Genomic DNA, 22,808 nt, shown 5'->3' with positions numbered 1-22,808 from the left:
TGTCACTCGTTTGCTGATGGTTCCTCTGATAAGTCCTCACTGCCTAGTTGGAAGGTTAGAAAGCTCTTTCTTATACTAAACATCAGTAATGGTTTCTAAAAAACTCAGAAAAGTCTGTTATCATTGTCTTCAGATGTTTGAAAATAGCTAGTATGTCTCCCTATAATTAATCCTAAACACGTTCAGTTCCTGCGGCCATTCATTGTATAAACACGCATTTACTGTTTATTACTAGCAACCCTTATTGTCTTCGGGGGATGCAAGGTAATCTGTCAGCTTCCCTCCTTAAAACTGGCTGCTAGGAAGTGAGTTGGTGCCCATTTGGATACTAGGAAGTATGTTTAGAATTGAAATATCCCACATGGAGGCATCTCAGAACCCAAGGTGAGAAAAGGACATATCACTGGGCACATGATCCCAACTCCAGGGGTGGGAGCAGCTCGATTATTAGAGAAATGACCTGTCTTCCTCCTCACTGGAAGCTCAGGGTGAATGGTCTTGCTCCTCTGCCTTCCCCTGCCCACCCAGGCTCATAGGCTCCTGGGACATCTGTGGAGATGGTGATCCTCTATGGGCAGCCAGCCATCGTGCCCTGAGATCCCTCACCTTGTAGCTCAGAGGTCCATCCTCCCAAAGCAGGAAAAGGCTGTCATTTCCTCCGCTGATGGACAGCTGCAAGCTGCGTTGTTACACCTCCCCTCCAGGGAGTCAGGAGCATTCATTTAGTGCTCATCGATCACATGACATGCATAGGAAAGCCACTTAAGTCGGGAGGGCAGTCATTTGAGGTGGAAGCTTTTAAACCCGCTCCAGGTGGTCTTAAACCAAACCAGACTGTCTTCGGGCTGGAATAAGTTAAGACAACTCTAGCACCTGTTGTTTAATTTTCTTGGAAGGCAGACAAGACCATTTGAGGCTCTCGGAGTTTGCCAAGCAACATGCCAATTACAGAGCAGTGAGCAAAACTTCACTCCCTATAGTTCACTTTTCCCCACCAGCTGTTTCACAAGAACTACTTACTACTGCTAATAATAGCAGCTAACATTTATTGAATACTTAATATGCTTCAGGACCCGAAACTGCTAAGCAATTTCATGTGCATCATCTCATTTAATCTACCACAATGCTAAGAGGAAGGAGTTGTGGAAAGGCCCATTTTACAGAGGGGGAAACTGAGGGTTAAGTGACTTGACCATTGTCACTTAGCATGATGGAGCCAGGATTGGAACCTGGGTAGTCCATGCCCTTAACCACAGCACATCCATCCAGAGACATCTGCTTCACCCAGTCACAGGCAGATCTGCAGAGCCAGTTTTTTGATCTGCAGAGCAAGAAATTCTCAATGGATCAAGCCACAGAGAGGGTGCTGTTGAACTGCAGATCAACTCCTTTTGTTATGGCTCAGCATAATTCACGGCTCTGTGTCCATGGAACTTTCTCTGGTTCATTGTCATCAGCCCACTAATGTTTGCCCTATGAGAGGATAGTCAAGGAGCTGCTTGTGTTTAGAGACCCAATCGAGGTGGGACAATGAGAATTCTCGCCAGCAGAAGAAGCAGACTGACTTGGCGATGCGTTCTTGAGGGAAGGGTTCTTCCCTCTCTTGTGTACCTGGAAAGCCATTGGGTAGACTTAAATTCTGGAATCATTCCATGCTAGTCATTGAATGAATGGTTCACCCCATTTAAAGGACTGATTGGTAACCATGTGGCAATCAGATAGGAAAGTTACCACCCTAATAGTCATGAGGGAAGGAATGGGCAAGCCACCACAGGTGAGGTCACTTGATCTGGTAACCAAATAATAGTTCTCCCTCTCTGGTCTCTGGGAATCTCAGCTTTCATCTGTTTCCCTTAGGAAAACCCAGTGGCTTACAGCCCATTCCTAGCACCCTCCTATGTCTCTGGGGTAGAAAGAGGTCTTGTTTTTCAGACAGGCCGCCCAATGGTGTTGCTGCATGCCTGGTTACTCTTGCATCGGGAATCACCATGACAACCCACAGCCATTGACAAGCAGTGCACTCACCAACAGGAGAGGAGGGAAGAGCCACTGTTGCCCCTAGTTGGGACTTGGAGGGCTCCTCCTGTTTCCCCTTGAGTGTTTAGCAAGACGTGGCCTACAGCACCCATTTTCAAGCACAGAGAAGATTCTGGGCAGGGTCAGAATTCATGGCATCAGCTGTCATTGGGTTCTTCCCCACATCCAGCCTCAGTAGGTTGCTGAAGGTCTAAATTAATCCCCATATTTTATAGGGAAAGGATGATAACGTAATGTTCTAAGGTGGGAGAGTGGTCCCTATTACAATTAATGGATAAAGAAATTCAGGATGACAGAGGGTTAATACTAGAGAAATAAAAAGAAGGAAGGCATATTAATGCGGAAGGTTTGGCTCTATATCCTGTAGCTTAATTAGGGGTACAGAATAGCTCCCCTAGTTGGTGTCCTCACTAAGTGTTCGTGCCAATGTGTAGAGGTGATAACTACTTCCAGGGACACACAGAGCACTTTTTTAAATAACAAAGAGCCTTCATAACCCACTTTTTGTAAATTCTCCTACTAAAGGAGCTAGAGAAAGGGTTATGCCAGACGCCTATTGGCGCCATCTTTCTCCTGTTGTGTATCTGCATCTGAGTGTTCATGAAACAGAAACAGACTCCCCATCCCTGTTTTAGGAAAAGAAGGCCCACAGAGTATCTTTCTTGGCAGGAGCCTGGGCCCATCTTCCTATCCCACAGTCTTTTCTGGAAGAGCTTCATCCATTCTCCTGGAAGGGCCACTGCATTCTTTCTTGGCACCAGTTTTCTGAGGAGGCCTTGCTCTCTGGAGTTTGGAATATGCTTTCAGCATTTCCAGACAAATACCATAGAAGTGGGAGGGGCAACATAACCCGTGTCCTCCACAGACCCTTGGTCAAGTGTGGACGCCACCAGAATGATTGCACTGGGCCACTGAGTCAACATGTGAATTGCTGGAGTTGCCAAAGTGATTTTGATGCAATTGATCATTAAGCCTGACTTCAGATGTCTGTGTTTTCCAAACTTTGCAAAAAAGGCCTGTGGGCTCCAAGGGCAACCTTCATTGAAGAGCGGATCAGAGCAAAGGCAGTAGCTAACAGTGGGGCTCAGCGATCTTCTCCCCATGGGGCTTTTCAAAAGCCTGGGTGTGGTGGGTCCTTTTAGTGGATCATAATGGACCTGGTTTTCCCCCTGTGGGCCATCTCCCCATGCTACCCGGACCCCAAATGAAAGAAGCTGGAAGCTGCTACTAGTGATAAGGACACCTGGGACTTTTCTGCACAGGCCAGCCCCGGTCCCCTAGCAGAAAGACTTGAGTCATGAGGGTTCTCCCTAATCCCGACACGGGCATTTCATTTCCCTTCTCCAGCTCTAGCTTTTTTGACTCCCAGTGGCTTCTGTTTTCTGCTTTGGTTTTCCTGAAGGCCACAGCTCCCAGAAAGCAAGAGCTCTCAGCAGCACAGCTATGCTGGGTAGTCAATGGGCTGAGTGCTAATACCTCTTGACATGGAACATATGTGGCAGCCGAAAGTGCTCCAAGGCAGGGGGTGGCAGAGGGCCTCCTAGAGCTCACACTTGGAAATAAATTTAGAAGGTGCTGTACATGCCCTCCCACTCTCCAATGTGCCACTCTCCTTAATTTCCTCTGATGGGAGCATGGCTCTTTTTGGTGGTGTTCTGCCTTATTGTAAAATCACCCGCTGCGTTGATGGGAGTGGCTACAAACAGGGTACCTCCACCGCCTCCCATCAGCCTCAGGTGGCTCCCTCAGGCCCTTAGTGAGAGGGGACTGGCTCTCACAGCAGCATGACGATTGGAAACAAAATCTTTGGGCTATGATGGCGTGAGTCCAAATACTATCCTACCTCTTACGGGTTGTGGAACTTTGGTCAAAGTTATTTAAGCTCTATGAGCCCCAGAAGGGTCACCTGTCAAAGGGAGATTAAATGGGAGTACCTGGCCTTGTGAAGTGTTTAATATGCATTACGTGTTAGGCCATGCGGCCCCTGCTGTTCACCTGGTGGCTGTGGTTCACCCGGTCGGATCATCTCAGCCTTCCCTCTCTTTTCATTTGTATGATCTCCGAGGGTCCTTTGAGAGATAGATCTGGAGCAGATGGCCCCAAAAGATCACTGGATCTGCATCTGGGGAAATACCGATGAATACAGTATTCACCAGGCAGTCCAGCCTGACTCACTGGATCCAACAGCAGATTGGGCTGAAGTGAGGTCTTTGGCTGGGATGTCACAGTTGTCAGTTTGAGTACCAGGCAGCCTCTTGAATGAGGCCAGCTGGGACATCCCACCTTGTGTGCTATTGCTATTATCTCTGTCCTACGGTTGTCCCTGGCCTGCTCAGAGTAAGGGGAGCACAGAGCCAGGCATATCAGCTCCCACGTCGGCATTCAGTCAGTGATCCTGAAGGGGGAAGCCTTGCCTCGTACAGATGCAAGCCACTCAGTAGAGAACCTGCCACCTCGTGCCAATGAAGGCTTGATCAGCGTCACACACTGAAGCTCCTTCCTGGGAGTCAGGAGGACTTCAGATGCCTCTGCACTCCCAGGAGGCAAGCAGGGTCTTCCAAACCCAACCAGACCTTTGTCCATCTGAAGCATACCCAGGTACAATGAAGGCTAGCAAAAATAGCCACTCCTCACACATAGGGAAAATGGAAAAGAGAATATAGATTTTAAATAGTAGATAAGAGATGGCTTTGGAGTGAAACAGGCTGGAGCTTCGCTTATTGCTGGGGGACCTTGGTTGAGTCCGTCACCACTCTGAACCTGTTTTCTTATCAGAAAAATGAAGATAATCATAGTGCTGTTGTGGGGGTTACATAAGATAGTGCCTGGAAAGTGCCTGGGAAAAGCACACAGAGATGTAGTATCTAGAGAGGATGCTGCATTATTATCATTTCACACAGCAGTTACACCAATGCTCCTCAAACGGGGATGAACCAGGACGGAGCAAGCATCCTGGAATCTCTGCTGCAAAAAGGGGGAATCCATCCCTCCGGTGAAAGAGGGAGGCCTGTGCTCAGGATTCCTTATAGAACTGCTAAACCTCATTGCAAATGTTTGTTTACTCTCTATTTGCTCCATAATATGGTGCTTTTAAAATTCCCCTCCAACTCTTGTCCATGTACCAGATAGCTAAGAGCTCCTTTCATGGAAGCCAGGCTGAGTTGACTAGCTGCCAGCCTTCCTCCCAAAGGAAAGAGGGCACAGGGACAGGCTGTTAGATCTTGCTGATGCTGGGGACCAGTGAGGCTGTCCTCAGCATCTAATTCTGGATAAGCAGCTTAATTTTATCTCTCCCTGCACCTACACACCTCGCCTGAGGGAGCCAAGCATCCTGGGAGAGAATGAGTGACCAGGAGACTCTGCCCTTTTGTGTTTTCTTTTGCACCATGCTTCATGAGCTCTGCACCTTGGGCTATCTTTGCCTAGTAATTCTGCCAGCCTGGGTTGTTTTGATGCCTTACATATTTGAAGTAACATCCCATGCTGAGAGATCTGGGAGCAATAGGAAACAAAGGAGCATCTGGATGAGAAAAAAAGAGCCTCAATAGACCTGATGAGTGAGAAGGATTGCCAGCGTGGCATTTAGTTTTTATGAAGGCAAGTCAAGTTGCCATTTCTTTCTCCCCATGGTCATCGTCCTTGTCTAGTGCCTAATATGCCCTAGAACCAATTGCTACAATTGGGCTTATGAATCTGCACTGGGGTTTCAAACCTAAATGACCACTAAGGCAAGGAAGGTCAAGTAAACTAGTGAAGGGGACACAATAGGGAATAGTGAGGACTGTGGCAAATAGAGAGCATATGTCCTATCTAAAGGGGGCAGCTACTCCATGGCTGCCTCCAGGGAACCTAGGGTTGCCTGAGCTCCTGAATTTTGTTTTTCAAGAGAAAATAGAAATTTGGTGTGGTGTGGTGTGGTATGGTGTGTGTGTGTGTGTGTGTGTGTGTGTGTGTGTGTTGTATGAAATTTTCCAATTTTTAAAACAGAGGAGGATTGAAAAAACACATTTATGTGGCATGACGCAAAATGCTGCAATAAGGATTCCATCCTCAGGCTATCAAATGGGCACCTCTGACCTGTTGTGTACTGAATAGTTCAGTATTTCTTGACAAGATGATGTACTCAGAAGGCCCTGAATATCAAGGTTTAGAACAAAACACTCACCATGTGTGTACTTAAAAAAAAATCAAAACACTGTGTGTGTGAAGGGTCCATTCCTGAGCCCTGGTTGCTGGACCCCGTTGAGTCCTCCAGCTTTTCTCCCTGTTTCTCTGCTCTATCACATTTCCTTCAAATGCCCCCAAAATGCAGTGACACTGACTAAAATTTAATACACAAAGCATCGGAATTTGCAGGGGGGAGGGATGTTGCAAAGAGTATAGACCGATAGGATGGGTAGACAAGACATTCATAAAGAAGAAACTGAGCCCTCTAGAGACCTCAATTATCATAACCACTTCCAGCATGCTCCCTAGAAACACGTGTGACCTTGAAAACACCTGCCAAACTCTCAGCCTCAGTTTCCTCCCCTATCACTTGTGAGTCAGGTTCTGTCCATCTGCCCAGGTTCCTGTGAGAATAGTGGGACATTGGGAAAGCACTTTGGAAAACACAGTATTCTAGCAGTATGAGCATTTTTTTTCCACTGCCAGGCAGGAGGACATCTGTGTGAACCCTTGGGACCTTGCCCATTATCAGACAGATTAAACAGGCCGTTCTTCTTCCACTTGTCACTGCCACAGCTGCTTGCTTGCACGCGGGGTGCACCAGGACCGTGGGGAGTATGGGACCTGCAGCTAAGGGAGAGGTGGCATGGATGATTTAGCACCATGGGCAGCCCCACCGTTGCCAACTGCAGACCCCCTGGATCCTGGTATGGAGAGACTCCTGAGGCAGGCCAGCCCGGCATCCATCTCATGTGTCATTCCCCACCAGGGAGGGGCTGAACCAGCCTCGAAAGTAAAATTCTTGAAATGCAACATTTCTGCTGGTTAGTTTATTTTCCCCTTCCCCCAGTTTCATTCGAGAGGGGATAAGAAATGATTTTACATTGAGTACAAGGCATGTCTAGTCAGTCTAGGATCAGTAAAGGTAATTCTTAGGATCTCAATGTGCTTGACTTGCCAGCCCTGCTCTGGAAAACTGCCTGTCACCCTCATGGCATCCTCTGCTTTCCCAGACTTCCACCCAAAGGGTAGCTTCCTATGATGATTTTTTAGGGAGTCTGAAGAGCTAAAAACAGCTTCCTCATGGATAGGAAGGCTGACCGTGGAAGGGGTGAGGGATGGGTGCCGCCTTAGAGAAGTGAGACCCTTGAAGCTGCATATGGAGTTATTATACATCTTAATAAAGAATAAGCACTGAGAAGAAAGGGAGGAATAAAATAGCTGTCATTGGTGCCATTATAGAGCTCCTAATCCTGTGTGGAAGGCCAATGATAAATATCCTATAATCACAAATTGCGATGAGTGCCAGGAGGGAAATAAACAGGGGGGTGTGAGAGACGATAATGGAGTGAGGGTCCCATTGTAGATGAGGGGGTCAGGGCCGGCCTCTCTGAGGAGCGGACATTTGAGCTACAGTGGAAAGCAGGAAAAGAAGGCAGCCCTGCTGAAAGAAGGTAAAGAGGGTGTTCAAAGGTCCTAGGGAAAAATCTGGTGTGTCTGAGGAATGAAAATGCAGTGGTGGGCCAGGCGTGGTGGCTCACACCTGTAATCCCAGCACTTTGGGAGGTCAAGGCAGCCAGGTCACCTGGGGTCAGGAGTTCGAGACCAGCCTGGCCAACATGGTGAAACCCCGTCTCTACTAAAAATACAAAAATTAGCTGGGCATGGTGGTGCACACCTGTAATCCCAGCTCCTCAGGAGCCTGAGCCAGGAGAATTGCTTGAACCCAAGAGGCAGAGGTTGCAGTGAGCCGAGATCACGCCATTGAACTCCAGCCTGGGCGACAAGAGCAGTACTCCATCTCAAAAAATAAAAAAAAAATGCAGTGGTGGGACTCAAGGGTAGTGAGTTTGGGGTGAGTGGGGTTAGGGTGAGGTTGGCGAAAGGGCCAAGGTCAAACCACATGGGGCTCTGGGCTCTCTGTGGGTGTGCACACGTGTGTATGACAGAGAATCCATATGTATGCACATGTGCCTGCCTACACATAGATGCAGTTTTTCCAGGAGGATGACATATAACTTTCATCAGATTTCCAATAGGATCAGTGATCCAAAAGAACTGTAAGGAATTTTCTGAATCAAATTGCCCGTAGTCAGTCAACTAAAGCTCTAAAACAATTATGCCAAATGATTTTTTTTCCTTTCCAATTCCTGGAAGCTCTGAATCCTAAAACAGAAAGTGAAGCACTTAGGGTGCCTTTTCAGGTCTTCCTTCAAGGTCATGGGTGCAGGAGAAGGTGCCAAGTGAGAGCAGTGTGTGGCATAGTGTCTGTAGTGACAGTGTGTGCAGGTGCCCAGAAGTGTTTGGGGTTTCGGTAGATACAGGAAGGCAGGTCTCTCTCTTTTTCTGTTGTGCAGCAGGAGCTCAAGGCTGCAAGGATGAGTGATGGGAGCTTTGCAGCCCATCCCCTGCAGGTGCAACCCTTGCCCCACAGGTAATTACCAGGATTAGTGAATCAACCAGGCTCTCTTCTGCTTGCAGCCTCCTCAATGCCAACAAGATCAACTGCCTGCGGGTGAACACGTTTCAGGACCTGCAGAACCTCAACTTGCTCTCCCTGTATGACAACAAGCTGCAGACCATCAGCAAGGGGCTCTTCGCCCCTCTGCAGTCCATCCAGACACTGTGAGTACACTGCCTCGGGTGCCAGTGGGTGCCCCAGCAGCAGGAGACCCCAAATGCCCATCATGGAAAACACCCAAATGAGGGCAGCACAAGCACATCCAGGAGGAGTTCTAGAGCCTGCAGGGAAGCTAGAATAATAAAAATCGGAATAGCTTATCAGTACCAAGCACTTACACTGTGCTTGACACCACATGGAGTACTTACCCTGTCTTAAAACCCTTAAGCCTCACAATGACCCTACTTGGTGCTGTTACTATCCCTTGTTTCTACGTAAGGAAACCAAGGCATAGAATGGTTAGGTAACTTCCTCAAGGTCACACAGCTAGTAAGGAGCAGGTTTTGAATCCAGGCGGAGGAGGTCCTGAGCTATCCTCATAACCCCTGTGGTCAGTGTATTCTGAGCAGACTCCATTTCTGCAGACAGCCCACTCCTGCCCCCGCTTAACCCCCTCCACCCTGCAAAACCAAGCCTCTGAGGTGGGCACTCTTCCTCTGTGGGAAGTATATCCTCACTTCCATGCACTACAGGTATTCATAAATATTTCAGTTAAATAGATGACCTCCAAGTACAGATTTCAGCCCATTTTTTGATGGCTCCAGTCTCAGGCATAGACCTCAGCCCCATGCCCAGGTCTGCAATTAGCCTGGGGGCTTCTGGAGACCCTGTAAGTCATCTGGTGCTTGTTGCCTCTGTAGCCAGAGACAGGAACCAAGACACAGTAGGAGCAGCTGCTATATATTGACGCCGACCACGTGCCAAACACTGTGTTCGGTGCTTCACAGCTTTTCTTACTGAGGCAGGGGAAGCAAGACCCATGGTGCTCTTATGATGATAAGGATAATTACAACAATACCCGCTACTATGTATGGAACACCCACCATATGCCAGGCGCCGTGCCAGCTGCTTTATGTGCCTAGTGTCACTGAGCTTAGAGAAATAAAATGCATTCTACCCCAAGTGCAAACCACGACTAGGTTTGCCTGTCAGAATGGGCGTGGGTGAGAGTAGAAGCAATCGGTGGTGGGTCCTGCCCCAAGTGGGAAGAGCTGGGAGACCGATTCCCCAGACCAGATGCTAGCTGCATCTGTGACTGTCTTTTGCAGACAGCAGGCCTCAGACCCCCTCTTTGAGCCCTGTCTGAAAGTAGCACCCCCTAAGGCTTCCTGGGGCGATGAGGCGGGAGGCCAGTCCTTGCAGTGGATTGCCAGGGCCCAGCGCGAGGCAGGGTGGTGGTGGTGGAGCAAGACGCCGTGGGTCACTCCTGATTAACGGCCCCATCCCTCTCGCAGCCACTTAGCCCAAAACCCATTTGTGTGCGACTGCCACTTGAAGTGGCTGGCCGACTACCTCCAGGACAACCCCATTGAGACAAGCGGGGCCCGCTGCAGCAGCCCGCGCCGACTCGCCAACAAGCGCATCAGCCAGATCAAGAGCAAGAAGTTCCGCTGCTCAGGTAATCAGGTTACGGGGCTGGGCCCCGCTTTCTGACTCAGAATGCAGCAGCCCCAGAGAGGCCAATAATCCAATCTGGAGGACAGCGAGCACTGTAATGGCTCCTGGGGAGCATCTTTGCAAATTAAATTGGGGAAATTCAGTTAGCCCTGCAGAAAACCAATTACCTTATGGATTTAAAATAAAACACACACACACATACACACACAATAAAAGCATGGGGAGGAGGAGACGGTTGCAGGGGAGACAGAACCCAGGCAGCAGTGTGTCTCCAAGAGCTAAGTAGAAGGTGGGGCTGGAGCGGCCTTTGCACATGTGCCTGTTACAGGCTAAGATTTATATTTTTCGTTTCCAAAGTGTGCTCCCCAAAGGGCAAGTAGAGAAATAAATATAGCTCAGGCGAGGCTACAGACGGTGTGTAATCTTGGGGACCTCCCACTCCCTTCGGAGACAGACCATGGTACAGCCCTTTGACCACAGTATATTATAGGTTTCGCATGTTGACGAAAAACACTTTCACTAGCTAGCTCCTCCATCCCTGATTACTGTGTTCTGAGTACGGAGAGAACAGTAAGGAGTCGTGCTTGGGAAGAAACAAAGCCTCGTTCTTCTGTGCCCAGGATCTCTCTAGAAACCTTCCTTCTCACTGCACCCAGGAAGGACATGGGGGAAAACAGCAGGGGAATTCTCAGCCTATCTTGGAAAGAGAAGTAGCTCTCCTTGACCCGACAGCTACATGAACAGGCAGTTAAAAATTACTATCATTTGTGTTCTTTTCTACTGGAAAAAAAATCACCAAACTGCATTGTGCCCCCAATGGTGAAAGATTGATAGCATGAAGTGCCCAGGTGGGTTGCAGCCAACCCTCACGGTGTGTGCAGCAGCAAGAGCGGTGCTTCTCCCCTTGCCCAGGAGCTTCTGATGCAGGCGAGTCTTCCCGGGGAGAATGCCAGCATGGGGAGAGGTTACTCCCAGGCAGACTTGTGCTTCTTACAACATCTTCTTGTCCTTTAAGTCAAATTCTTTAGTCCATGTCTCCAGAATGATAAGCTTTAGCTCTTTAAATTTTTTTAACAGAAACTAATACCTTGGGAGGGCTTGGAGATAATACAGAGACTTTGTGGCACTGTGAAAAGTTGGTACCAACTTCCCTTCCCTAGAATAATGATGTCAATTACAACAGCCATCTTTCACCTGCAATGAGCGTGGTACTGGAGGCTTCTAGTCTGATTTGCTTCTTTCAGTGGTCCTGGGAAGTCAGTAGGAGAGCCCTTTGCTCTATAGGAGAGGGAACTGAGCACTTAGAGGTGAAGGGGCACTCCAAGTTCACAAGCCAGCAAACAGCGGAGGCAGGACTAAACCTCAGGTTCATTTTGGTCCTCACACCACACAGCATCTGGGAGAGAAGGAATGTTTGGGGATGACAATCAGCTGCTTGGATGACCTCCTTCCCTGGTCTCATGCTCCCACCCCTACCCACTCCCTGAACACTGTCCTCAGGTTCCTTCCTGGGCCTGGCAACATCTCTGGAAAGAAAATCTCACCCAAAGCACAATCGTCCTATCCCCAGCACCTTTCCTCATGACTCACGCCAACCTTGGCCTCTATTCCTACCCCCGTCTGGCCAGGGCTGAGTTAATTAGCTCTGCCAAACAGTGGTACCCAAAAAGAAGGACAGTGAGAGCCAGAGGAGGGCAGGGTATTATCTGCCAACCTTGACCCTTTGGTCTCATAAGTATCCTGTTAGTACTTTGGACCCCAAATGGATGTGGCGGCCCTGCGTGGCACAGCAGGGAAAGAGTGCAGGGTCCAAGGACTGGTATCTCCCCAGGAACACAGTCTTGGCAATTTTCTGGGCATGACTGTGGTTGGGGGTGGCAAGGTGGGGGTGGGGCTATAGAAAGAACTAAGTAGGAGAAAAGGAAAATAGAAAGTGGACCTAGGAAGCAGTAGAGCTTAGTTCTAACTCTAGCTCTGCCACTATCGTCCTACCTGTAGATCTGCAGGATCCTGGCTGCTTTTCCTAAGTGGGGGAGGGGAGGCTGAACATTTTAAAAAAGAAACAGGGAGAAGGAGCCAGGTTCTTGGATTGACTCTAAGATACCTTTTTTAAAAAAACGTCAATGCTAAGCGAAAGATTATTCCTAAAAAGTAGAGATGTTTGGAGCTAGCATGAGACTGACACGTAGCACTCTATTTGCTTTTATTTTATGTCATTGCAAAGAAAGCATGACTGCTGAGCTCCAAAGGCCTTGGCTTTGAGAAACATGGGGTTCCAGACCTGCCTTGGCCTTGGAGGGAAAGAAAAACCATAGATCTAAAGCTCTGTGTTTCCAGGAAGCTCCAGAAGAAAGAAGGGGGGCAGGTGACACAGACTGGATGTGACAGATAATAACTCTGCATTTTACTTTTTCCTAAAAGCACCCCCATTGAAAAGACAGCTGATGTAATTAGGAGGCAATTTGAGGGCTGCTCCGTAACACATCCTGCCCCTCCTTAGGCAGGGCGTCTGGTTTCCCAGCTGCCTGTGTCTGCCTCTCTCTATCAGCTGCATCCGCCGCCTTGGGCAGCAAGATCAGTTTAGGGTTGGATGCTGCCAGCTGGGGTAATCTGACCATCAGATTAAGTCCTCCTGAAAAGGCTCCGTCTGGCTGCCTGGGACCCCAAGCCCATCCCTGGGAGCACTTGGCAGTTGCAGGGTGCTGTCTGTCTTCCTTCATGCCTCCCCGCTTTGTGTGAGAAGAAACTCTCTTGCTGAAAAGTACAGAGGGTGGTGACGCAAAGTGTCCAAAGATGGCGAACAGCAAGATAGCTCTCAAGGAATTACAGAACTTTTAGAAACCTTAGAGGTCATCCAGTTTATTCTAGAGATGGATAAATTGAGGTCCACACAGCAGAAAAATCTTATCTAAGGTATTGAGTATTATTTTTAGGGCAAGATCTGAAACCCAGGACTTCGGACATACTGTGAAGACTCTTGATAATTTACCTACAAATCCCTCCATTTCTTTTTGTAGAAAGAAACCAAAGAGAAAGAAAATTAGATTTTAAGGCTTGGTGAGGGTGGCGGTTTGCACGAACAGGATGGATTTCCCCTGCTCTGGTACCAGGGTCCTAATCAAACTCACATTTGAAGTCCCAGAATCACAGTGTTCACAGAGCCCTGCATAGGTGTCAAAGCAGAGTGGAGTCCAGATTCTAGTGGCTGACTCTAGTGCGTGTGATGAGAGACCTTAGGAAGGAGGAGAGGCCAGACCCAGAGCTGTGGGCTGGCTCTTCCTAACTGATCCAACATGGCAGACAACCTATGCACCGTTGAGATGCTGAGACCATCTAGAGGTTATGCCCAGTCCCAAAAACACATAGTGGAAGAATGTTGATACTGGTTCTCATGTCAGAGGTCAGGCAGGGAGGGTCTCAGTCACATAGCCTTAGCTCCAGTTTCTTCAAGATGCACATCTCCAGCCTAATGCCAAGTGGGAGGAAGTCCCAAGTCAGCAGGTTCATGGAAACTGACCCTGATCTATCACAGAGAGGAATATAAAAACTGGGTACCCTCACCTGGGCCTTTGGCATCCTGACAGTGGTTATTGGTTCATCCTGTTCACTCCCATAATTTCCAGCTAAGGAAGAGAACAAGAAATCAAGAAGGACCCCAGAATTCAGTGTCTTCCCCTCAGACTCATCACTTGGCTTCCCTTTCCTTCCTTCTCTTAGTCTGAAAGAGGCCCTTCATCATGAGGCGCACTGGCCACCATCTCTGTGAAAGTCAGTGTTCTCAAACAACAAATATGATTGCAGGTTCCTCAGTCCAAACCCTACGACCCCATTTGTTTTCCTGTCTTTCTCTCTGGCTAGAGAGATGTATTTTCTTTTGACACCACACTGCTCCTCTATTAAACCTCAAATAATCTGGGATGAGTGTCTATCAGCCAGAGCGTTCCTGCTGACCTCAAAGGATATCAAGGAGACTCCTGAATTGTGGAATGTCAAAGGGGGCTTTTTCCTAAAGAACAGCATTGAAGGTTTGCTAGACCACTGGGAACTGTGGATTGTCTCTTGACTTAGGGGGCTAGAGGAATGACTGTGATGGAACCACTCAGCTGTTGGGGGGATTGGGCCTATGTTGCAAAGCATGCAGAAGATGCTTTTCTAAGTTTAATGTCTTGTCAGACCAACTGGTGTGACTGAATGGAGTTTAGAGGCTCAATTCAGGCCTGTGATAGGATCACAGATGTCTGAGTGTTCTTTCTTTCCTTGGGAAGGAACCATGCTGTCCTGAAGTCCCTGAGTATGGGCATCCAGTGATTTCCCTCTCGTTCTTCTCCCTTCCTACTGTGTCTCCCCTGGGGTGGGGCACAAGGGCAGCAGGGCTGCAATCTTCGGAAGTGTTCCAGTGGAACCCCACTCCTGATACTAATCACGCTCAGTGGGGGCCTGCTCCGGCTTCCGCTTCTCCACGCTGCTTCCTCTGAGCGCTCCTGTCCTCTCTCTGACGCTGCTTCCTGACCTTGACTCTGACCAGTCGCTGCGGGGCTTTCCTTTGTGCTTGATCTAACCATGTGGTGGAACGATGGAAACGGAACATGGTTCTGTCAAGCACCGCGGAAAGCACCGTGCTCTCCTGCAGCATGGCCCGCCACCGCCGCCACCACCGCTGGACACCTCTCCTCTGCTCTGGAGCACCGCAGCCCACAACCTGCCAGACCCACCTCTCCCAGTCTCAACTCACCAAGGGCAGGAGGGTAGGAGTCTCAAAGGATGCAGATACAGAGGGAAATAGGTCTGGAGAAGCACCCTGGGGAAAGAGATCTGTATCCACATCTCTTTCCCAAAATGGAGTCACCCTCCCCCAAATCTAGTCTGGATGTCAGACAAGGAGTAATAACTAGGTTCAAGCTCAGAAACTACTGTGTCTCTTCTTCCACTGGAAGGGAACAAGTATACCCAAGGCATACGCCCCATGGTTTCATGGGAGAGTCCCAACCCAAGGTCATTTTTCCAAGTGACAGCTAACCCAAAGGGGAATTCCTACTGCTTGTGACCCCCCGACCCCTCCCACCACCACCTTTATTGGTATTCACTTTATTTGAAATGAATGTCAGCATGAGAATGGGTGAAACTCATGTGAGTCTGAGACTTTGGGTTTAACCCGAGGTTCCTTCTGAACCTCATTCCCATACTTTATGAAAACGCTGTCCCTGAACCCCAGGAAACCTAAAGTGCAGTCTGTTTCCTTGACCTGCAAAGCACAGTTAACGTGGAGGTGCTGGGCTCCTCACCTGGTGCTAATTCTGTTTCAGGGGAGGGGAGTGTGTGTGGACGTGGAAACCTGCTATCTCTGATAATAAAGAGAGGGATCTTGGTACCTCTTATTTTGCTTGTTTCTTGATAAATCCTAGACGCAGTGTAACCAGAAGACTGTGTTGTTCATTCCTGTCCTGGAGTCTTTGTCCTATTCTGCAAGAGAGAGCTAAAGTGGGAACTTTAGCCTAGCTCAGAACTAGAAGCTGAGCCCTGGGCCCCCATCATGAGGTGTGACTCTTATTACCTCCTCTATCTGAGGTTACCCCTCAGAACCAGGAGCCCAACCATTGCTTAGTAATTTTTTAACATACATTGAGTGCTTGCTATAGGCCAGGCGGTGAACTGTTTTCACATCATTACCTTGTTTAATGTTCACAAAATCTAAAGTCCCACTTTACAGATGCGGATATTGAGGCTCAGAGAGGTTAGCTAACTTACCCAGGGTCATCTGATTCCAGAATGGCTGCACTGTACTGCTGTAATACCCACCTTCCCAGCTGTGGACAACCCCATTGCCTTGAATTAGAACACTTAAAAACTGTGATTTGATAGGGACTTGAAATTTGCTTAAACTCTCCCTTTCAGACTTTCATCTGTTAGTAGAAAGAACTTGAGTAAGAGAGAAAGCATTATTCAAATGGCTGTTCCTCTCCAGCATGGACATACAAAGATCCCATTTAACACAGAGCAAATCCTTGAGCCTGGAGAAGTTCCCTTTCCCACCTTACAGAGAGGGGCATTCTGAGGCCCTCGGCACTGCCCCTAACATGGCTGGGACCAGGCCTCTGGGAGTGGGTCCATAATGGTGCCCTTCCATCAGTGCTTTACTGGCCCCGCAGCCACAGGCTGTGATGAGGCAGTGCCAGCCTCAGACCGTGGGTATTTCCCTCTGTTTTCAGGCAGATGGCTGCACTCGCAATAGACTCCAATGGGGATAGCTTACTAGGACAGCTCCCTGCCCAACTGGTGACCAAACTCCTAGTAAAACAGTTGGCATCTTCCAGCCACTGGCAGCTGGTCCCCCAGCCTTGCCCATGAGTGGATGTCTGTGTGCCTGGCAGTGTTCTCCTTAGTCATTCATCACTTATGACCCTTTGCTTATTCACATCACTGTCTTTTCAAGCTGATGAGGCCTGACAGGACTTATGCTCACCCCAATTCCTCTTTCTGCTTCTTTCCTCCTTTCTTTTATTCCACTCATCTTAGGGATATTGGGAATAGGGGAGGAGAGCTCTGGAAACATGAGTTAGCAAGTCCATGATGATCAGATAACAATGAATTTATGACTCCCAGTCAGCAAACTGGCTGCCCAAAGGATGATACAAAATGCATACCATTGATGGCAGCAGCCATCCTGGACCTGGTGCTGGCCTCTGATCCCAACCCAGCCAAGTCCATTCAAACATGGGAGCTTGGCTCCCTACCTGTCCCACACCCCTGGTCATCCAAATGTGACAAGTGTTCCTCCTGGGAAGTGGCTGTAGGACAGGGATGTATAATAAAATTGTGTTGCTGTAATTTCCACCTCCTACCCCACCCCCCGCCCCGTCTATTAAAGCTTGTCTGTGATCACGTACCAAGTGTCGTTGTTCTGAGCTGCCCGCGAAAGGGGAGGAGGGCTCCAGGGGCAGGAGCAGGCAAGATGCCAGATGACATCAGCTCTTCCAAGGCTGGTTTCAGCCGAGGTTGAGTTTTATGGCCCTTCTTCAAATCCTCTGGGATCTCTTCTGTCTGAACTCACCCCAAAGAGAAGAAGCAACAGCCTATTGCAGTTGGTCCTCTATTACTAAGTATTTCTGGCAGTGACAAATATGCACTGAGATTGAAATTGACTTTTAAAGCTCTGGAAAAGTTAAAAATACTTTGGGGTAGTTATGAGCATTAGGCATAACAAATGGCTCTGAGAAACCCTGAGTAGTTTCGGTAATGAAATATGAAGTGATGGAGATGGCATTTCGGGCTGGCTCTGACTGGGGAACGAACTTTTTTGGTTATGTACATACGCCGTTATTAACATTTCTGGCTCCCACTCGTATAAAATATCACATTCCGACCCCCTTGTTATTACAAACCAGGGCAATAACAAAAACAGCAGGGGGAAAAATGCTGGAAAGAACACATTAGTCCATCGAATCTAATTGCAAAATCATTTCATTAAAATGGGTCAGCGGCTCCATTGCAGAGGTCCACCAGTTATAATCTAACTATACTACTGAGAGCGATTCCTGCTAACTACAGGCTGCTCTCACCTTGATTAAAATGAAAATGCATTTAATAGGCGGCTGTCCCCAGCCACAGCCCAGCCGGTGCACGCCTTCAGGCTCATCGCCTTGAAGAGCAAACTGTTCTTCCTCCTGTCTTTCTGCCTTTGATCAGCAGTCAGGGTTCCTTCGCTTTGCAAGGATCCCATTATAGACACATTGTGAAGGAAAAATCTCTGTATGTGTGTGCAATGCCCCTTCGTGCCATCACTCTGTGGATCCACTGGTGCAGAGAACAAGAGAAGGTAGTCATCTGACAGGGTTTGCAAAATGAAGTTCGCCCAGGACTCGGCACGCTGATGGGTCTGGAAGAAAATGGTGCAGGTCAGAGTTACCAAAAGGGACGAAGCTGGCAAGCCAAGGGCAGGAGATTTGCATAATACAATGAACCAGGAAGCCACTCGAATAACTGTGGGGATACGTGCACGGAGTTTGCTCACACAAGCCTAGCAGTAGAAGGGGAGATGGAGGAGCGGGAATGGAGAGAGAGCAGAGAAGGAAAGGAGGACAGGACCAGGCTTCTGACTCCCTGTCTTAGGTAGGTAGTGTCACATCAGAATTAGAGACCCACCAAGTTCATTCTCGATCAGGAATTACCACAAGGAAATCACAGAAGGCATGCAAAACTAAGAGGGTGGAAGAGATCTGCATCCTGCCCCACCATAGCCCACTATGGAAAAATACCCCATTCAATCCACCTGCACCAAATCTGGCTAGATGATCATTCCTACAGGGACCTGGGAAAACCTTTGGGGAGAAGCAAGTCTGCAGCAAAACATGTTGACCACATGGAACCAGACAGCAGCCTGCACAGACTGAGTGACCTGTGGGCCTCAGTTTCCTCGTCTATAAAATAGAGTTATCCTAACCTCAGAGTGTTGCAAGGATTAAATGAGATCATTCATTTGAAATGGAAAGAATAGTGCCCGGCTCAGTATATGTTCAGTAAATGGCCACTGTTACTGCTAGCTACATTCATATTTTCACAGCCTCTGAGCTGCCAAATGTTCTGCCAGGTTGTAGAAAAAAAAGCAGTTGCTAGAGTCACAAGCATGCATACCACTCCTGAGGCTCTCCACCTCCTTAATGTTACTTTCATCTGCACAACAGCCCCTGGAAGATAAGGGCAGTTATTTGATTCCCATTTTACATGGAGAGAGACTGAGACTAGTAAGTTGCCAAGGCCTGAACGAGCCTGTGCTCCCTTCTGCTAAAACCCATGAAAAGCTAATGCTCCTAAATGCAAATAAGATCACCAAGTTGCCTCACCTAGTGGAGCAAACAAATAATGTTCACATTCTCTGAAACACTTCCCAATACTCATGTACAGGACACTCCGGTGCTCATGACACCCCACTCGTGCATTGGACAAATGTGGACCCATCTCTTGTTTTGTGTCTCGCATTGTGCTAGTGAAATGTTGAGTGTGAAAGGATGAAGAAAACCCGGCCCCATCAATAAGCTTATGTCTGATGGGAGAACCAGAGCTCCTTCAGTTCCAACCAGCATGATTCAAGGTCTCACAGAGGTTTGCCCCGGTGCCCAGGGATCATTTGTGATCATTGAGGCAACTCGCCGAGGCATTTCTCAGAGACATCACATTGTTGGTCCCATTACCATTACTGTGCAACTTCGGGAGATTTGCTTTTCAAAAAAGCAAATCTCAGCTCCAACTTTTAGCTCATCAGAACGTGCCTTTCACTATAGTTAAATAGAATGTGCTCTGAAAAACAGAGGCCAAATCTGACCCTCAGATACATTTTGCTCATCTTCACGGCATTTTAAATTGGAATTTATTACCAATATTGTTTATATGGATTCTCTTTTTAAAAAACAAAAATCAAAAAAAGCAACATCAGGCAACCCTGAGCCAAATTTCCAAGCATTAAGGCTGGGGCTCCAATTCCCCAGGTTCCCAACCCTCATTGTTGTCTTCCCAATCTTACAGCCAGGCGTCGATGGTCATTTATTGCCATGTACTTGGCCTGTACTCATTTTATTACCTGCTGGGGTAATAAAGGCCCCTAAGTTTGCAACCCCTTCCCATAATTTATCCCTACCCCTGGCATAGCCCCTGTCAAAGCATCATCAAAATCTTGTCATTTGGATTTTCATGAACATTTAGAGGGTCCATGAATGATAGGAGTTGTGAAGCAGGTAGCCCCCCTAAAATCGTAGACTGTACACCTGCACCAAGGAGCACTTCCCCGAGGAGAACATTCATAACTTTCATCAGCTTCTCAAAAACATCTGTGACCCCCAAAAGCATAAGAGCCCACAGATCTTGAGTCTGGTCTCCCTGAGGATGGTGATGAATAACAAAGATCCATGGGAAGGAGGCAGTAAGGCTGGGGACAGGGAAGGCACCACCAAGGTGGCCATATAGCAAAGGCGATGCCATGTCTGTTACTTGACCCCTAACAGCCCCCAACTCATTCCCCCATCTCTGTCTCCCACCCCCACTACCCACAACCTGGGGCTGTGCGTGGAACTCGGGTGACGCTGACGTCCCCTCTTTGGCCCCTCCCAGGCTCCGAGGATTACCGCAGCAGGTTCAGCAGCGAGTGCTTCATGGACCTCGTGTGCCCCGAGAAGTGTCGCTGTGAGGGCACGATTGTGGACTGCTCCAACCAGAAGCTGGCCCGCATCCCAAGCCACCTTCCTGAATATGTCACCGACCTGTAAGTCCAACCTCGGCGTGAACTCCCTACTCCTCCCCACACACCGGTCACCTGGAGCCAGCATGGGCAGGGTCTCCTGGCGGTGACCCCTTCCTGGCTCAGTCATGTGGTGTTTGTTGGCTGTCTTTCACATACTGGTCTGAAGGTAGATACCCAGGCATCTCCTGTGGACAGCTTGCTTGCAAATAAAGACAGTCCATTCCTTCATTCTACACATATTTTCTGAACACCCACTGTGAGCCGGCATCATGCTAGGCCCACCAGTTTCTACAACAGAGCAGAGCAGGTAGTCCCTGCCAACCCTTACGGAGCTTACAGTAAAACCAGAAAGTTGGGTGCTAAATAAAGAACGGTAGTGAAGTGAGAAAACAACTAGAATGATTAAATATATCTGAGCCTCCAATTAGCCATTTTAATAAAGGGATGTGTTGGTTTATCAAAAAAAAAAAAGCTAAAAAATTATAGCTGGGCCATGGTGGGTGGGTCATGCCTGTAATCCCAGCACTTTGGGAGGCCAGGGGGAGAGGATCACTTGAGGCCAGGAGTTCAATACTATCCTGGGCAACATAGTGAGACCCCACTCCCTTACCCCAGTCTCTACAAAAAAAAAAAACATTTTTTTTTTATTAGCTGGGCATGATAGTGGCATGCACCTGTGGTCTCAGCTACCGGAGAGGCTAAGGCAGGAGAATCACATGAGTCTAGGAATTCAAGGCTGCAGTGAGCTATGATCATACCACTGCACTCCAGCCTGGGCCACAGAGTGAGACCTGGTCTCTGGAAAAAAAAATTTTTTTTAATTAAAAAATTTTTGAAAAGTTATAGCCTCATGGAGGACAAAGGCACAGCATGTGGGGACCGACAGACATGGGGCTGACACCTGACTCTGGCAGGCTTCCTAAGATTAGGCCATTTGCTCCTTGGATCTGAGACTCAGTTTCTTAGCTGTCAAATGGGGGAGATAATTAATGCCTACCTCCTACAGTGGTTGGGGAGACTAAGAAAGATAATGCAAGCATGGAACTCATCTTGAATCCTGGCACAGAGTAAGCCCTGGATGAGTGGTAGTGGTCTTCATTATTATTATTATTGTTGTCCTCTCTAACTTCACAAGTCATCAGAGGAAACAGCAGGCCCCTTTCCCTGCCCTGCTGCTCTCCCTGAATACCTGTGAAGTTCCTGAGCTGCTCCTGGTAGAGGGACGTGCTTAGGAAGGAGCTGAAGGGCTTGGAGGGTTGGGAGACCCTGGAGAAAACTTCCTGGGGGTTTTAAGTTGTCATTGGTATGTCCACAAAATGAAAACAGATCCTTGGTAATTGATGGGTGCTGAAAACAACGCATGCCCACGTGGAGTACTCAGAAAGTCACCTAAACCCCAGCCGAAGGAGGCTTCCTCCAGGAGAAGGAGGAAGCAGCACTGCATATGCCTCCCCAAACTGCTGGGCCCCTCTGTTGATGGGACTGATGTCAAAGCTTCCGATGGTTCTGTGGACCTTCACCGAGTGTGAGGCTCAGGCACCAAAGCCATGGGGGGTGGAAGGAGGGGCCTCGTCCACAGCTAACCTACCACTCATCTTGCTTCCTACACAGGCGACTGAATGACAATGAGGTATCTGTTCTGGAGGCCACTGGCATCTTCAAGAAGTTGCCCAACCTGCGGAAAATGTAAGTCAACTTCAGGAACTTGGCAGCAGCCTCTGTTCTCTAGCCAGAGCCTGTGTTCTAGACTAGAGGAACCAGGGGACTGGCCTCTCCCCCAGCCTCTGCTCCAGTCCCTCCCAGCCTTCTCCTCAGCCCCACTGTGGCCTCTGTTAGGAAGCAAGACATGTAGACACAGACCAAAGTGATGCTTCACGGTTTTAGTTGAGTGTTATACAGAGCAAGCATTCCACACCATCCCTGACCCCGCCCTGGACCCTCTGCTCACCCCACCCCTACACACCATCCAACACCTACCCCAGGGCTGGTGGGTGGGACTCAGGTAAGGACTAGCAATGGGGCACGGGTATCTAAGGTATATGCTATTTGGCAATTTTTGTGTGGTGACAGTTAAATGTCTGTTTTCAAATGGAATCAAAAGACCCCTGCATCAGTGATACACATCAGAGTGAACATGCCAGCAGCTTCCCACAGTGGGTTTCCTCCAGGAGTCCGTGGGTCTGACCATGCCTTGGCCTAGGCAAGGGCCCACTTGCCTATATTGGCTTCTCCACTGCCAGAGATGCAGATCATCCTAACCCTCTCCCTGCACAGGAGCTCAGGCCTAGTCATAAAGGT

General features: G+C 48.5%; 1 protein-coding gene and 1 non-coding gene across 2 annotated transcripts in view; both read left to right on the top strand.

The window, feature by feature from the left end:
- Window positions 1-22,808, top strand: part of SLIT3 (slit guidance ligand 3) — a 639,400-nt gene that overhangs the window by 518,184 nt on the left and 98,408 nt on the right. The window contains exons 13-16 of the mRNA XM_014345150.4: window positions 8,686-8,829; window positions 10,120-10,283; window positions 20,381-20,531; window positions 22,122-22,196. Of these exons, the coding sequence (XP_014200636.3) occupies window positions 8,686-8,829; window positions 10,120-10,283; window positions 20,381-20,531; window positions 22,122-22,196 (534 nt within the window). The remainder of the gene's footprint in view (window positions 1-8,685; window positions 8,830-10,119; window positions 10,284-20,380; window positions 20,532-22,121; window positions 22,197-22,808) is intronic.
- MIR218-2 (microRNA mir-218-2) lies at window positions 14,802-14,911 on the top strand. The gene has a single exon (NR_106582.1). It is a non-coding gene; the product is annotated as a microRNA mir-218-2 (primary transcript).

This window comes from Pan paniscus, chromosome 4, assembly GCF_029289425.2.
Source record: "Pan paniscus chromosome 4, NHGRI_mPanPan1-v2.0_pri, whole genome shotgun sequence".
In the NCBI taxonomy this organism is placed as follows: domain Eukaryota; kingdom Metazoa; phylum Chordata; class Mammalia; order Primates; family Hominidae; genus Pan; species Pan paniscus.
The sequence above is the reverse complement of the archived record's forward strand: the minus strand, read 5'-3'. Positions and strand labels throughout refer to the sequence as shown.